At 48.5% G+C, this 17,747-nt stretch overlaps 1 protein-coding gene across 1 annotated transcript in view; it reads left to right on the forward strand.

Moving 5' to 3' along the window:
- The first annotated feature begins 2,372 nt into the window (after positions 1-2,372).
- The window catches only part of TNR (tenascin R), a 63,725-nt gene continuing 48,350 nt past the window's right edge, over positions 2,373-17,747 (forward strand). Inside the window, exons 1-3 of the mRNA XM_065409041.1 lie at positions 2,373-2,871; positions 9,691-10,167; positions 17,391-17,654. Coding sequence (XP_065265113.1) covers positions 2,373-2,871; positions 9,691-10,167; positions 17,391-17,654 — 1,240 coding nt within the window. The remainder of the gene's footprint in view (positions 2,872-9,690; positions 10,168-17,390; positions 17,655-17,747) is intronic.

The raw sequence follows: 17,747 nt of genomic DNA on the forward strand, positions 1-17,747 counted from the left end.
GAATAACTAGAGCCGGTCAGGAATTTTTCGATAAAACGTTTTTTTAATTGCAAATGCCGATTGATCGAAACCCAAACTTGTCACGGGACAGGATCTGTTTCGAAGAGTATTTTGACTAAAACATATTTCTGGGGGGAAAGTTTTTAAATTGTCAAAATCTTTTGTCGCAACATTTTCTAAATGAAAAATTCCAGTTTTTCAGTTCAAAATGACTTTTCATTTTGAAGTTTAAGCTAATTATAGTAAAAAAAAAATCAAAATAGTCCAAATCAAAATGAAGCATTTAGAAATCACTGAAATGAAATGATGTGATTGACGTGAACTAAAATTTTGGTTTGGATTTGGTTCATAAAAACTGTTCAAGATTTCTGCTTTTGGTCCCAATTTGAGACAGGAAATTTTTTCAATATCTCAAATTATCATGGGACGGGGGAAAGTTTCCCAGCAAGCTGTAATGAAAAACACTATGATTACAGTTGCTCAGAAAAAGAGGGGGAGGGGTACAAAAATAAGATAAACTACTTCCAGCTAGCCTTTATTAACATCCCTCTTTTAACAGGTGGGTAAATTGAGGCACAAGGAAGTCAAAGTGAATTACCCCCCATGCACACACACAACGAGATGGTGACAGAACTGAATATAAACTGCAGCAATTCTGTCTCTCAGCCCCTGCTCTTACTGCTAAACTCTCCTTCCTCCAAACAACTGCACTCCAATTATACGACACAAACCATAAACTAATGATCCAATGAAAACAAAATGCAAGGCAAACAGATTGGCAGCTGGTAACCAATGTGCAATCAAATCGTCCTTTCTGCTGCACTAGGAGCAATTAGAGTCCTTGAGCTCACAGTCGCAGTCCTGCCCGTCTGCTGGCTTCATCCTCTCTGCTATGTTAAGCTGTAATTCTTTAAAGCAGAACAGATGGAGTTAACTGTTGGTCAACATACAATAGTCCCAGCAAGAGTTCTAGAGGCAAATGCATCCCTGGGCAACTCCACTGAAGTCAGTGATTTTATACCAGGGATAAATGTGGCCCTTAGAGTTGGGATTACCACCTGAAGACCACAAATCAATAAGAAAATGAAAAGTTGTCTTGTTCCAAATAAAGACACTTTACCCCATAATCCAGAGCACAGGTAGGGGATGAAATGACTTCAACAGGAGATACTGGTCTGTCCAGAACATAAACCTAAACAAACTTAATACTGTACAGTCTAATTTAACAGTGTTACTACAGCTACTGAATTAAACCTGGCAATGTAGTGCTCAGTTTCTGGGGCATGAAATGCCATTTGAGATACCATACTGATATGAGAACATGTTTTTAAGTTTTTTCCCCTCCTGTATTGTATTTGTTAGTGCACCCGGAATAGGTCCCCATCTAAGAATTTATGCCCCAAATATATTAGCGAGTAGATGATGTGCTTCTATCAAATGAACCATTTCAGTTCAAAAAAAAAAAAATCAACCAAGTAAGATGCAAAATTTTCATGTCCCTGTGTAAAGATTTGGAGTGAAATCCTGTCCCCATCGAACTTAATGGCACTGACTTCAATGGGCCCAGATTCCACCCTGGGGATGTATGACAGCTCACAAAAGTGAGGTACTGATCGCCTGGCTAAATGAGACTGAGTATAAACCAGACAGCATCACTCTGCCAGCTGGTTACCAACAGGCCTCCCAGTACGCCCCAGCCAGGAACGGCCATCTCCCTTCTATCCCGGTCTATGGACTTTCGCATGAGCAAAGATTTCCAGTATTGGCAAACTGCACCAGACGTTGGCCCAACCCTTCAAGGTCCTGAGCGCCACCCCAGAAGTGCTAAGCACCTTGCAAGATCCAGCTGTTGGGGCCAGAGCCAGTTCTCACTGAAAGACCCCCATTGACCTCAGTGGGCATTAGATCAGGCCCTTGGTGATGAGACAGACAAATGTGAGGACTGGACTCTGTTGAGCTGGCCAAATGCATGACAGGACAAATTCTGCTCTGGTTTACACCCCAAGCAGCCAGAATTTGGTCCTTCAGTTGTGACCTAAGGCCTCCAGCTACAAAAGGCTAGCAAATTATCAGACTGCACCATCTCGACAGCTTATGACTCACATTTAACCTTTCCTTAAAAACACAGCTATTTCCTTGCCAGCAATGGGTGAGATGCAGTCACGCTGAGGCCAATGGGATGTCACTGGGTTACATCTATGCAGAATCTAGCCCCTTACACCACACTCCAAAAGACTCCTCCTGTGATCTGAGCACAGCGGTCCCGTTTAAAGGCTAATATCATTCATGTTCTTCTCATTCAGGGTCTCCAGGTTCTCAGACAGTTCTGTTGGCCAAGGCTGGCTTAGAAGTTGCTTTTCCTGCTCAAGAAAATGGGGGCTGACAGTGCAAACTTAGTCCTGAGGAACATGCTTATCGGTCTCAACTTGCTCCTGCTGGGATCAGTCCTCAAGCCCTTTGAGTGCCGGCTAGAGGTGACAACAGAGCGGATGAGGAGGCAGGTAGTGGACGAGGAAGGCAACTTTGCCAACTACAGCCCACCTATCAAGGAGCAATCCATGGTCTTCAACCATGTATACAACATTAACATCCCCCTGGACAGCTTCTGCTCATCAGCACTCGAGGCGTCATCTGACCAGGAGGTGAGTTCAGAAGACGACAGGATGACGGAATATACGGAGCAGACCTCAGACAGCGAGAGCCAGGTCACCTTCACCCACAGGATAAACCTCCCCAAGCAGGCTTGCAAGTGCTTCACCTCTGCCCAGGTCATGCAGGAGCTTCAGAGCAGAATTGAGATGCTGGAGAGGGAGGTGTCCATGCTACGGGACCAATGCAACTCCAATTGCTGCCAAGAAAATGCAGCTACAGGTAGTAACTGATGCTGTTAGATCTTGCTGGGGACTAAGGTCTCAAGAAAGGAAGGCGCGTGAGTTAGAGTGGGTGACATTACTCAGAGTATTAATGGAGGAAATTTTCCATTTGCTAATGGTGCCACGACGGTGCGTATACTCAGCACTGTCAATATTACTTATCAACATAAACAAAGAGGGCCAGATTCACTAGCTAGAACCCAGGCTACAGGTTCTGGGAGGTAGAAAGTCCATCGGGAGTTGGGTACAAAAGCACAAGTCTCCACACTGCTGGGAATCCCAAAGCCAGCCTGCATAGCCCAGAAAGAGGGTGGGACTGACTGGGGAGAGGCAGGGTCAGGGCATTCAGGAAATATGCTGATTCAGGGTATCTCCTCAGCTGCCATGGTTCCTATGGAGCCCTCGATGGAATTTAAAGCTCCTCCCCCTTGCAAAACTCCTAAGTGTGTGTGGTGACAGTTCTTCACCCCTAAAAAAGAGATTCAGTCTCCACATTCATTGATTCTTGAGCATCCCAACCTGTGACATGGATTTGTCAATGTTTATACATGGGGGAAATATCTGACAGTGAAATTCAGTCGCTGGCCCAAGTGCAGCTTGGTAAAGTGGGTACAATTCCCATGGAAGTCTCGGGGTCAAATTCAGATATAAATGGTGCTGGATGTAAGTTACACATTGGGTATAAGTTGGTCAGAAGTCAGGTGCAAGTGGCAAAGGGCATCAATTTTGAACTCAGCAGATAATGCAAAGTGAGTGTAACCTGCCTGGCAGAGGCAGAAGGTGGAGGAAGAGTAGATAACCCTAGGACAGTGGTGGGCAACCTGCGGCCCACGGGCCGCACATGGCCCATCAGGGTAATCCTCTGGCGGTCTGACAGACAGTTTGTTTACATTTGCATGGCTGCCCGCAGCTCCCAGTGACCGTGGTTCACTGTTCCCAGCCAATGGGAGCTGCGGGAAATGGCAGGCTGCAGGGACGTGCTGGCCGCCGCTTCCCGCAGCTCCCATTGGCCAGGAACGGTGAACCGCGGCCAATGGGAGCTGCAGGCAGCCCTGCAAATGTAAACAAACTGTCTGGCAGCCCGCCAGCGGATTACCCTGATGGGCTGCATGCGGCCTGCGGGCCGCAGGTTGCCCACCACTGTGCTAGAGTGTAAGAGGCTACAACGCCTATCGGCTTCAGTGAAATGCCTGCTGATTTACCCTCATGTAACAGAATGGAACTGGGCCCACTTACCAAGGGCTGATTTTGGTTCCCACAAGAAATTGAACTGGTGTCGGTTACACTCACACCTATTTTGGACACTCATGCTGACTGCCGGATTGGTGCAAGTTATCAGACACTACTTTGTCACTTGAGCCCATTTGCTGATCAGCTTAGACCCTACATGCGACTTACCCAGCCATGTACATCACCAGTGAATCTGGCCTTCTCTCTGTGGTCACTTCGTGTTGAGCTTTCCCCAAGCTCTTCAATATATTCAGCAGTGACCTAGAGGAATCACTGTCTGCTCAGATGAGAAGAGAGCTGAACTTCATTGCTCTTTGCATCTTGGTCTTCCCCCCACTGCTCAACCAATGGCCCTGTACCCTGACCGAGACCTACAACCTTCTACCAATGTACCTCTCCATACTGGCCTAGAAAGACTTTCCTCTTCTGGGGAGAGATGGGAGCCCAGTCCCTTCTCTCACTCCATCCCAGGCTTCCCCACGCTCCTTCAATAAACTGTGCCTGGCCTAGAGAAATTTGCTTCTCTTGGCATAAGAGGAAAAATTAAGGCCTAGATTTGACTTTTAGGCACTGGAGTGGTGTCTAAGTTTCAGCCGCCCTGGAGTATCCCAGAAGGCATTGTGACCCTGAGACACACCCCGAGTCACAATTCCTTCCCTGCTTCCTCCTTGTTCATGGTGAGGGAGGGGCTTTTTGCTACTAGCCTATACTGGCAGTGAGGTACAACACCCCCTGCCCTGGCTCTGCAGCTTGGCTCAGCCAGTGGGAAGGTAGGGTCAAGGCCCTGCTCCTTCCTCATGCCTCCATACCTACCCATGCCAACTTGCTCCCTTCCTAGAACAATGCATCCCAGACCCAAGGTTGGGAAGGGGGGAAAGTGGGATGCTTAATCCCCGATATGGGCATGCAATCAAAGTCACAATCCAGCCTTAACTCTCTACATTGAACCACTGGGGCCTTTTCCCATGTACCACCAGCGAGGTGCGAGCATTCTGAAGAGCTACAGGTAAACAAGAACTGAACTTAACAGCGAGATTAATCCGCAGAGATTCCCGCCAAGAACAACCATTTTATATAATTGCATCTCAAGTCCTTTCACCACTAACGTATTCACAACCACAGCTAAAGCCAGGTTAAAAAACAACTGCATGACACTAGCAAGATGACGAGGCAGCAAGTCCGTCTTGTATACCCTCTGCTCCTTAGCAATCATTAGGCCAGTTCTGTAACTTTTCATGGGATCGGTAGAAGAGAAAATCTACTGATTTCCTAAAAAGTCCCTTCATGCAATACAGCATCGCAGGAGTCAGCAATAAATGAGTTCTCTATCCTCTCCCTAGAAGGACTGAGTGGATATGAAAATCACAGTTAACAAAAAAAAATCAGGGGATAACTTTAGCTGCCATGAAAGACAAACAAACCCTTTTATAATGAAGGCACAAAACTATCAACAGAGTATTCCATCTGAATAATAATGCGCAAGCTTTGTGAAGCTTTCTATAACCCTTCCATTAGGGTTACTGTTTCAAAAGACACAGTTCAGTTCATCATCTCTACAAGCTAGTTCTTCAAAACCAAAGAAATAGCGGGTTGCTGTAATGAGATGGGTTATGAAGGAGGGTGTTGATACAATGAATTTCAACTGAGTGAGAAACCAGAGCCAAGACCATTTTTTACATCGGAGGGAGCTTCATAAAAAATGGGATGTTTTCGCAAAGAGTTTCTGCTTGACTCCTTAACAGCATGCATCCAGGGTCTCTGAATGGTGAAGCATAGAAAATGAACACTCAAATGGGGCCTATGAGAACTCCTCAAGGGGAGAAAATGTCAAGGTATGGAAAGTATCCAAAGCCCTATCCCAGGTGGAGAAAACCACTGTCCAGTGTAGGGGGAAGACAGGAATTGGCTACAATCAAAAAACCCACACTTTGCTCCCCCATGTCTTCTCCTTTTTTAACTTGTTATTTTGTAATTGGCATAATACATAATTACACGGGGCCTAACCCTGCTCTTAGTCACACAGCAATGTAAATCAGGAGTAACGACACTGAAGCCAACAAAGTTATATCAATAGATAATAGGAGAATCAGGCTCATGATCTATGTCTGTGAGGGGGGATTATATGCACACATCATCATCATCCAGAGAGAACACAGCAACACACAGAGAAATGTGTATGGGTCAGATCGGCAGCTGGTGTAAAATAGCACCAGTCCAAAGCAAGTGACACCAATTTACACCAGCTGAAAGTCTGGCACCAAACCCTTCTATCCATACATACATAAAAATAAAATGTAAACTATCCCACCATTAAACTGACGTGCTGAATAATCACTGTTAAAATCAAGTAATAAAATTCAAGAGATAAAACATGAAAGGAGTTAGTTGTAAAAATAGTTGTAGGTCTATTTGGGTTATTTATAATGTATGCAAAAAAAATATTTATCATTCTATGGAATCTCCAGTCCAATCTCAGCTACACCACGGTGATCTGGAGTAACTTCTTTAAATTCAGTGGAGTTACTCTGAATTAACACCAGTGTAAATCAGATAAGAATCGGTCGTCCCCCACACACACCCAGTGCCAGACATTTCCATAAATGATCCTCCACTTTCCAGCAACTATTCAAGCATCCTCTCTCATCTACTGACAACTTAACAAGAATCTGAACATCCAAACACCACCCTAACGTGTGCGTAGCCTAAATGGTCCTAACACACTTTATAACCAACCACTTTTATGTTTGTTGGTCAGCAACATATATGATAGGCGGTGATAGCACCACCTATAGTTAAGATTGCCTAACATTTTCCATTATAAGACTCTGTATTCATTTGCTTATAACTTTACCAAACTTCAACCATTCAGGTTGACATTTTCCATATCAGGTGTCTGTATCAGGCTGACTATTTTGGAAAAGTTTCAGTCAAATGGTTCAACCATTTCCAAGAATGAGTTTAGGGGAAAATACATTGTTTTGCTCATGTTAAAATAATTCTTACCATCATCTCACCGAGAAGCTCTTCTGCCTCCATGCACTGGAGCGAGGGATTGAAATTAGGTAACAGGACTGCCCTCGTGTCAGGGATGTGCCTTTGCTGTCCCTGTGAAAATGTGCCCAGATTTATCCAAACAATAAGCCTCCAAAAAAATCTCATTTTGCACGTACTAACTAGAGACTTGTTTGGCGGCTTAACTCTCCAAAAATTCTGACTGCACTGAGCATGCTCCGTCTCTGCACAGCTCCTACATGCCAGCCAGACTGCATGTGTGCCATCCCCACAGAACAGCTGAGCGTGCTCTGTCCCAGGCCTGCAGGGGCTGCACAGGACTTTTCCTGCAATTGTACCTCCAGCCAGGGGCTCAGCTGTGGTGCCAGGCACAGGAACTGAGAGCCGGGAGACTGTCTCTCCTGTGCTCTCCTGGCTCCCCATTGCTGGCACTTGGGTGACCAGATGTTCTGATTTTATAGGGATAGTCCCAATATTCGGGGCTTTGTCTTATATAGGCACATACTGTATTACCCCCCACCATCACTCAGCAGCCCAATGGGGAGGACAGGCAGCAGGATAGAGGGTGTTGCAGGAGCCAGGGAGTGGGAAGGAGAGGGGCAGAAGCCAGGGGCGGGACAGACAGGAGCAGAGGGAGGGGAAGAGGATTGGGGGTATTTAGATGCAGCGGGGAGGGGGCAGGAGCCAGGGGATGGGAGATGAAAAGGAGCAGAGGGGACAGGAACTGATGGTTTGGGGGTGTTGGGCAATAGTAGAGGGGTAGAGGGAGGAACTGGAGTTATATAGGGGCAGGTACTTGGGGGAGCCCAGGGTTGAGGGGGGGGAGTTGGGTAGGAACAGAGGGTCAGAATGGTCTGTAACCTAGGGCAACCCCTCCAGAATCTGAATCGAACCCAGGTGTCCTGAGTCTACATTCTTCTGCTGACAGCAAACAGCTGTCAAGACTCCTGGCAAAGAGTCTTATCCCCCTCTGGTGGCTGGCTCACACAGAAGATAATAGCCTACTACCATCATCGGGCACTCCATTAGCTCAAGTGGTAGAGGTCTGTGCTGTGGATCTAAAGGTCTGAACTCTGCTGATGACCCACATTGGAGGTGGATATGGTTCCATATTATAGAATTTCTGGAGGTTTTTTTCAGTTTGGTTTTATTATTAACAAATTAAGAAATTACATCTAAAAAAATACATCAGAAGGTCTTTACAATTGCAAAGCCAAGCGTGCAAAAATTAGACAATGCCAGAATTAAAATTGCCCATGCAACCTAAATTGAGGCCCCTGGTGCATCTGCATTATGATACAGTCTTTAATGACATGAACACATACTATGTCGTCCACAGAACCCTTCCAGTTTGAGGATGTTGAATTCAGGGAACAACCCTACAATTTAAGAAGGGTGAAGTGAGATGGAAGAAAGCGGAATCTTCTAATAAGCATATTAGAGAGATAGAGAGAGAGAGAGACCAAAACATTTGAACACAAATTATTCGGATTTTGAAGCCCAATAAAATGTTTCTACGGTCAGGTTTTCCCAGTTCCAGTGGCCAGTAGGAGATGTAACAATTGCACTTAGCACTCACCTTTGATCACCCCACCTGCCCTCTGCTCACTATTCCATCTCCCCTGGAGGCTACTTCTAATGCTCTCCAACCCCCTGAGCAATTTCAAACAAATACCCTTTTGTTTTAAATCAGCCTGACAGAGATATCCTTCCTCTCTTCCCCTCTAGCCAAGGCCCAGGATGGACTAAAGATTCAGTTCTCAGCCAGTCACAGTTTCCTGTACATAAAAATGTCACAAACCCAGGGCCCAATCTTGCACCAAGTTTAGTGCTGATGGACCTATGCACCAGTGCAGACTGGGGCTTAAAGTTTTGCAGCCCTGCAGGTCTAGTAGCTGCACATGGTTCAGAGAGGCAATCAAAACTGCTAGAAATAGCTTTTTTATATCTCACAATGTCATCCACAGTTAGCAACTCTTGTCCAGGCCTGCATAGCATGTGCCAAATCAAAACCCTTTGAATGCAAACCTGGACATCGGAATTTTCCAAATAATATATAATAATCCTAAGTGAAAATTGTGTTAAGTGCATTTTGTCCTAGCTCCAAATGGACCTTTTAAGCATGTCAGAAAAACCATTTCACAGCTTGGGGGCAATTCAGCATGACTGGCATTAGCCCACGGCTGGAACAGCGACGGAGCACTGCAGGTCAAGACCAAAGTGTCCTGGCAGATAGAGTCAATGCATAACTGTTGATAGTGGGTGGGGGGCACAACGTAAAGGTTCTGGCAGGATGCCGTGGGGTTCATGGCAGGGCATCTAAACCCTGTCAGAAATGGGGGGGCACGTGACCCTGCGTGCCCCCCCACGCGTTGCCAATGCAAGTGGCAGAGTTATGCAGGAGAATAACGCACAGTGTAAGCAGGCTCCTACTCCTATGAGCATTAATGTCCCCCGGCAAATGCCATATGAAACTATAGCACTATTGGAAGGGTATCATCATACTGTGGGGAATCTTCTGTCCCCACCACACAGCCCCTATTGATAGCTGACTTGTTGATTTTGATCATTCCAGGGCAGCTAGATTACATCCCCCACTGCAGCGGACACGGTAACTTTAGCCTGGAGGCCTGTGGCTGCATCTGCAATGAAGGGTGGGCTGGAAAAAACTGCTCAGAGCCCCACTGCCCCATGGGCTGTTCCAGCCGGGGCATCTGCGTAGAAGGCCAGTGCATCTGTGACAACGACTACAGTGGGGACGATTGCTCAGAGCTCCGCTGCCCAACAGACTGTAGCTCCCGAGGCCTCTGCGTGGATGGGGAGTGCGTCTGCGAAGAAGGTTACGCAGGGGAAGACTGCAGCGAGCTGAGGTGCCCCGATGACTGCTCGGGAAAGGGGAGATGCGCCAATGGCACCTGCATCTGTCAGGAGGGCTACGTGGGGGAAGACTGCAGTCAGCTGAGGTGCCTGAATGCCTGCAGTGGACGTGGGTTCTGCCAGGAGGGGATGTGCGCTTGTGAGGAAGGTTACAAGGGACAGGACTGCTCAGCAGGTAGGAGTGGCCTCCCTACCTGGCACAGAGCTGGTGCAAGGGTAGGCCCTGCTCTCAGCCTGCTTATGAAGTGGGTGAATCAGGGGCATGTCAGGATGGGTTGGCTTGGCAGGAAGGCACCACACTACTGCTGTTCTCTGCTCCCTGGGGCCCTGGAGCCATGGGATGTAAAGCACAAGTTAGAGCAGCCCTGAGGTTGCTCTGACTTACATCAGGGCCCTGCCCAAGCCTAGCATATGGGCAGAGCTTTAAACTCCCCTTGCCCACCTCCCTCAGTCCTTGCACTGAGAACAGAAACACAGTAATTGAGACTTGGGCCCACACATGGCCAGGCATGGGGCCATTGCACACAGACAAAGCTGTCGGACATTGCGGAGGTGATTTCTGCAGAGTAATTCATTTGGGGAGGGAAATAGAAAATACCATCATGCTCTTGTCGCAATTCCCTAACTCAGCCAGGGTCTCCGTGCTGTGCAAGGGACCGGGGTCCCAGCATTCTGCATTGCCTGCCTGCTCAGGACCCCTGCTGACACCAGTGGAAGGACCATGACAGCTGTTGCAATAGTTCACATGGGGACCCTCTGCCAGTATCACAGGGGAAGATCACTGTGTAACCAATGGCTGTTGCTATGGCAACTGTAGTCCACCCAATAAGGCCAAGAGCAAGTGCTGCTCCTTCTTGGGGCTATTACCATCTGTCTGGAAACCACCTGCCCTCCGCCTTTTGCACAGGGACATCTGGGTCATTATCTAAAGTGCTTCTCCACTTGTCTCTCCTGACTAGGGCCACTTGAGAACGAAGATAAAAGCTACGTTCGGCATTTCACGCCAAGCGCCCAGATAACAGGCCTGGCGCTGCAGGGGATGAGGGGAGTGGGTGGGAAGGGAAGCGGTCTCCATCCCAACCAAAAAGATGCCATATTTGTCATCCGTAAGTTTCCCATCTCCCGGCTGGAAGGCAGCATGTGGGTGTTGGCTGGGGGCACGTGACACTCACAGGTTTATATGCATTCACCTCACTGCTGATCTCTCTTTCGTGGCTGCCATCTCCCCAGATCATACAGTTAGCCACCAGGGCTGCGTAGTCCCAGACAACAAGGACGTGCTCACCAGGGCCGGCTCTGGCTTTTTTGCCGCCCCAGGCAAAAAAGCCTCCGGCCGCCCCCCCCCCCCCGCAGGGGGGGGCGGAGCCGGGGGGGGGCGGCTGGAGCCCCGGGGCGAGGGTGGCGAGCCCCGGCGGGGGCTCCGCTCTCCCCCCGGCGGCCGGGGGGAGGGCGCCAGAGGGGAGGGCGGCCGGAGCCCTGGGAGGAGGGCGGCGAGCCCCGGCTGGGGCTCCGCTCTCCCCCCGGCGGTCGGGGGGAGGGCGCCAGACGGGAGGGCGGCCGGAGCCCTGGGAGGAAGGCGGCGAGCCCCGACGGGGGCTCGGCTCTCCCCCCCCCCCGGCGGCCAGAGCGCCGGGGGCAGGGCGGCGAGCCCCGGCGGGGGCTCGGCTCTCCCCCCCCGGCGGCCAGAGCGCCGGGGGCAGGGCGGCGAGCCCCGGCGGGGGCTCGGCTCTCCCCCCCCCGGCGGCCAGAGCGCCGGGGGCAGGGCGGCGAGCCCCGGCGGGGGCTCGGCTCTCCCCCCGGCGGCCAGAGCGCCGGGGGCAGGGCGGCGAGAGGGCGGCGAGCCCCGGCTGGGGCTTGGCTCTCCCCCCGGCGGCCAGAGCGCAGGGCGGCGAGCCGGGGGGAGGGCGCGGGGGGGGGGGGGGGGGAGGGCGGCCAGAGCGCCGGGGGGAGGGCGGCGAGCCCGGCTGTGGCCCCGCTCTCCCCGGTGGCCCGAGCGCCGCGCCGCCCCCCTCCAGGTGCCGCCCCAAGCACCAGCTTGGTTGCCTGGTGCCTGGAGCCGGCCCTGGTGCTCACCCCAGTGAGTGCCCACTAGGCCTGCTGCTTTGGGCACCCCTCTGCCAAGATACACACAATTTAACCCTTTCGTCCCAGCTAAAACGGTGCATCGGTCACAGAGCAGCAAGGAAAGGGCTGCAGCATTTCTACGTAGGTGAACCTCGCCACTCACAGAGCCTGGTCTCATCAGCTGGCTCTGCTGCACCTCTCCCTAGAGGCTCAACCTTTTCACTCCTCCCCAGGACTCTGAGCTGTGCATGGCCAACACGCAACGCTGCTCCTTTTTAGTATAGGCACCACAGCTGCCGCTACTACATAGGTGCTTGCCAGCAACCAGCTACTTCTCCAGATTCTCTCTGTTCATCCCACAACCCTCATTGTTGCTCTGCTGTCTGCCCAGCTTCTGCCCCACTCACCACTCCCCTCCACCTTGTTTTTGCTTCTGCACTGCCTGCTTTCTGGACCTGCGTTCCCTACACCTGCACTGTCTGCCCCATTCCCCCTTTCACTTAGCCCCTTAACAGTTGCAGTGCTGCTTTCCAAATCAACGAGGAAAATGCTGCATAACGTGACTGGGTTGGGCAGGACTGGGGGAGGTGAAAGAGGGGTGAGAAAGCCATTATTTGAATACTGGTTCACCTCCCAGAGCCCCTCTTCTGCTGCCTTCAGTGGAAATCCTAACAAGGTGTGTTTTGGATGCAGTTTAGGACTATTTTTAGAAGCTTTATGCAGCCACAAAGAAGGCATGTTTCCCTCTCAGTCACATATGGCCTCTTTATTTTTTTATTTCATTGAAGGCAATTAAAAGCAAAAAATAATTAGTGGGGAAGGAGAGCTAATAACTGATGACATCAAAAAAGCTCAGGTGCTTAATGCCTGTTTTGCTAGATACCCAACACAATTAATATTAGCAGCAAGAAGGAAGGACTGCAAGCCAAAATAGGGAAAGAACAGGTTAGAGAATATTTAACGTTAAATGTGTTCAAATCGGCAGAGCCGGATACAATTCATCATAGAGTGCTTAAGGAACTAGCTAAAGCAATCTCTGAATCGTTAGCGATTATCTTTGAGAACTCCTGGAGGACGGGTGAGATCCCAGAGGACTGGAGAAGGGCAAACATAGTGCCTGTCTTTAGAAAGGGAAACAAAGAGGACCCCAGGAATTAGAGCCCAGTCAGCCTTACTTTAATATCTGGAAAGATACTGGAACAAATTATTAAACAATTTCTAAGCACCTAGAGGATAACAGGATTACAAGCAGTAGCCAGCATGGATTTCGCAAGAACAAATCATGCCAAACCAATCTAAATTCCTTCTTTGACAGGGATACTGGCATAGTGTATGGGGGAAGCAGTAGTCACGATATATCTGGATTTTGGCACAGTTCCACTTAACATTCTCATAAACAAACTAGGGAAATGCGGTCTAAATGAAATTATTATAAGGTGGGTGCACAACTGATTGAAAGACCATACTGAAAGAGTCGTTATCAATGGTTAGTTGTCAAACTGGGAGGGCGTATCTAATGGAGTGCCACCAGGGTCAGTCCTGGGTCTGGCAGTATTCAATATTTTCATTAATGACTTGAATAATGGAGTGGAGAGCATGCTTATGAAATTTGCAAATGACACCAAGCCAGGAGAGGTTGCAAGCACTTTGGAAGACAAGATTAGAATTCAAAATGACCTTGACCTATTGGAGAATTGGTCTGAATTCAAAAAGATGAAATTCAATAAAGACAAGTGCAAAGTCCTTCACTTAGGAAGGAAAAATCAAATACACAGCTATAAAATGGGGAATAACTGGGTAGGTGGGAGTACTGCTGAAAAGGATCTGGAGGTTATAGTGGATCACAAATCAAATATGAGCCAACAATGTGACACAGTTGCAAAAAAGGCTTCTATCAATAACAGGGAGGTTGTTTGTAAGACACGGGAGGTAATTGTCTGGCTCTACTCAGAACTGGTGAGGCCTCAGCTGGAGTCCTGTGTCCAGTTCTGGGTGCCCACTTTAGGAAGGATGTGGACAAACTGGAGAGAGTCCAGAGAACAGCAACAAAAATGATAAAAAGTTTAGAAAATCTCACCTGTGAGGAAAGGTTAAAAAACTGGCCGTGTTTAGTCTTGAGAAAAGAAGACTGAGGCGGGACCTGATAACAGTCTTCAAATATGTTATGGGCTGCTATAAAGAGGACTGTGAGCAGTTGTTCTCCACATCCACTGAAGGTCGGAGAAGAAATAATTGACTTAATCTGCAGCAAGGGATATTCAGATTAGATATTAGGAAAAATGTTCTAACTATATGAGTTGTTAAACTCTGGAATAAGTTACCAAAGGAGGTTGTGGAATTGCCATCACTGGAGGTTTTTAAGAAGAGGTTGCACAAATACCTGTCAGGGATGGTCTAGGTAGACTCGGTCCTACCTCAGCAAAGGGGGCTGGATTTGGTAACCACCTGAGGTCCCTTCCAGCCCTTCATTTCTATGATTCTATGAAAAGCAACATTTCTTGGTTCTCGGTCACCTGTGAGCGAGTGACATTAAAAGTGGTTGAATGACAAGCAAATGAGATGTTTCGAAGGCAAACCCAGCACAAGGTCAGGAATTCCTTCATCCTGGTAGGGACTGTCGGTGTTTGTACAGGGCCTATCATAGTGGGTCCTGCTCCATGACGAGGGCTCCAGGTGCTACTGCAACACTACTAATGATAATAATGAGAGATGACCCCAAAGCAAATTACTGCATGTGAGTACCTCCAAATGTTGAGGACATTCAACTTTGGAGCAGGATCTATGGCTGGCTGCACCTCTGCAATAGGTTGAAACAAAGCCTGGAGTCCAGACACCCACAAACTTGGGGGAATAGTCACAGCCAGATCTGAATTTCAGAGTCCAGGGCCATCACGGTTTGACTGCTCCTCCCTTCACTAGCGTTACACACCCTGATGTGGCACTCAGACATCAGTCCTCTCCCCACCAAGGTGGGTTTTAAGACTTAGCAGAAGCAGGATGACACCCTCAGCTGATTGCCTCAACTTTAATTCCATGTATCGCGATAGCTCAGTGCTGTGCAAACACAGAACAAGACGACAGTGCCTGCCCTAAAGAATTCCCAATAAGTATAAAATAAGAGAGAACAGATGGATACAGACAGATGAGAAGTAAAAGGAAACAATGAGACAATATTGGTCAAAATGATCGGCAGTGGACTCAGAGCACCAGTAGCCTAACTCTTGTCAATTTTTTTGTGGGTGTCAGGTCGAAGGAGTTTTAAGGAGGGCTTTGAAGGAAGATAATGATGTATCTTTGTGGATGTTTTCAGGTAGCTCCTCCCAAGCATGACGGGCAGCATGGGAGAAACCACAAGTGTGCTTGTTTGAAAATTTAACCAGTGGGTGATTGAGGCTGGGCAGCACTACGGGGCACTGAGTTAGGAATACTCCCTAGTGAAGATATAGTTAAAAAGCGTTTATTTGAAAATACATATACTGGAAATTGCATTCATTCCTCCCCCTCATATTCTGTGCTATTAACACTGGCTTGGAATAACCGTTGTTCTCAAAGTGTGAGTCATTCCCAAGTTTGCCCCATGATAATATACCGTTTAACACCCTCCCCCTCATTTACACACACACACAGTGTCCCACTGACTTTTGTTTACTGAACAACATTCCCGTTGTGCAAGACTAGTATTGATTATTTGCAGGACCGAGGGGCTCCCACCAAGATTGGGTCCCTGTTGCACTACACATTGGACAACCACATACAGCCCCTTCCCTGAAGAGATTGAATTGACAAGGCAGACAAAGTGTCAGGGCCGGCACGTAGGCAGCCATGACTAGTGGTTAGCATAGGACAGGGGGCCAGGTCACCCTGCCAGCCAGAGTTCAGAACCAGGAGGTCAGGAGCCGAGATCAGGAACCAACAGTCAGATACCAGAAATCAGGCCGATTCAGGAAACAAGGAAGTCATGGTCAAGAGACAAGAGCAGATAGCACTGGATGAGCAGTCCAAAGCAGAGTGGAACCCAGCTGTACAGATGACTTCCTGTTCCTCCTTCTGTCATAAGTAGAGGGAGCGGGCCAATCAGAAGCTTTCATGTTCCACCAATGGGGGTAGAGTCTTCTGTGACGGGTGTGGGCCCTTTGGGATGCCACCTAATGTTCTGGAATGCCACTGAATCAGCCTATTCTGCCAAGCTGGGTCTCCTTTACCTGGCCTTGCTGGGTTAGGCTCACAAGCCTCTTCCAGCCAAGCACACAGGCAGGGCCACACCCAGCTGCACAGAGACAGAGATCCGCTCTGGAAAGATTCAGCCTTAGGGGCTCGCCCCAACACTCTGGTGCCCATTCCCTTTAAGGGGTACAAACCCAGAGGTTTTATGAAATTCGTCCCCTCCCTCAATGTGGAGAGAGAGATGCACAACTTCTCTCCCTCCCTCCCCCGCAGTTAGAAATTACATATACTGGGTTATATTATAAACAAGAAATAAGTTTATTAAGTACAAAAGGTGAATTTTAGGTGAACATAAGAGAGAACAGACAGAACAAAGCAGATTACTGACCAAATAAAGCAAAATACACAAGCTAAGCTCAATATACTTAAGAAACAGGTTACCAAATGTAAATTCTCACCCTAAATTTTATTTTAGGCAGGTTGCAAACTTTCTGTGGTTCAGAGTTCCAGTTATATTCCTTTTCAGACTGCGTCACCCACAGTAGCATAGTTGAAATACAGATATATAGTCAATATTCCTAACTCAGATACAGAAATGATACAGACATACAAATTGGATAATCACATTCAGTAAATTATAACCTTTCCAATGAAATCTTACAAGACCCCAACTTGCATAAAGTACATCTCAGTTATGTCATATTCATATCATAAGCATATTTTCATAAATAATATGGAGTGAAATGTCACACCTTCTATCTGAGCTGGTCTTCAAGAGGTCCCAGTTCGCGCTGATGCCAGTAACCCACTGGGTGGAAGATTGGAGCATGATGACCTCCAGGAACCCTGCAGACCCAGGTTTGAGAGCCACAGTTCATGACACAAAGGAGTGGAAGGAAAGAGGCACAGAGAGGTGAAGCAGAACTGGAATTAGAATGGGGCCTCCAGGCTCCCAGCCTAATACCCTGTCCACACCACAGATAAATATTGACTAGCCCCCTACAAGGAATGGATGAAAAGCTTCAGGAGAGACCATATCACACCTCATACCAATTCTAAATGTGATCCTAGTCCCTAGCCCAAGAAGAACATCATGCCTGAAGTAGCGAGATGGAGGATGGATAAGCCATGCACTCTCTGACACTCCCTGTCTATCACCTCTCCCTTTAGTTGCCCCACCCGAGGATCTGCGAGTGGCTGGGATCAGCGACAGGTCCATTGACCTGGAATGGGATGGGCCGATGGCAGTGACAGAATATGTGATCTCCTACCAGCCAGTGGTGCCGGGGAGCCTTCAGCTCCAGCAACGGGTGCCTGGGGACTGGAGCGCTGTCACCATTAAGGAGCTGGAGCCGAGCCAAACATATAACATCAGCATCTACGCTGTCATCAGCGACATCCTTAGCGTCCCCATTACTACCAAGGTGACTACCCGTAAGTATTGCTTCTCCACCATACAATTTTATCATAGAATATCAGGGTTAGAAGGGACCTCAGGAGGTCATCTAGTCCAACCCCCTGCTCAAA

This window comes from Emys orbicularis, chromosome 8 (genome assembly GCF_028017835.1).
Source record: "Emys orbicularis isolate rEmyOrb1 chromosome 8, rEmyOrb1.hap1, whole genome shotgun sequence".
NCBI classification, from domain to species: Eukaryota; Metazoa; Chordata; order Testudines; family Emydidae; genus Emys; species Emys orbicularis.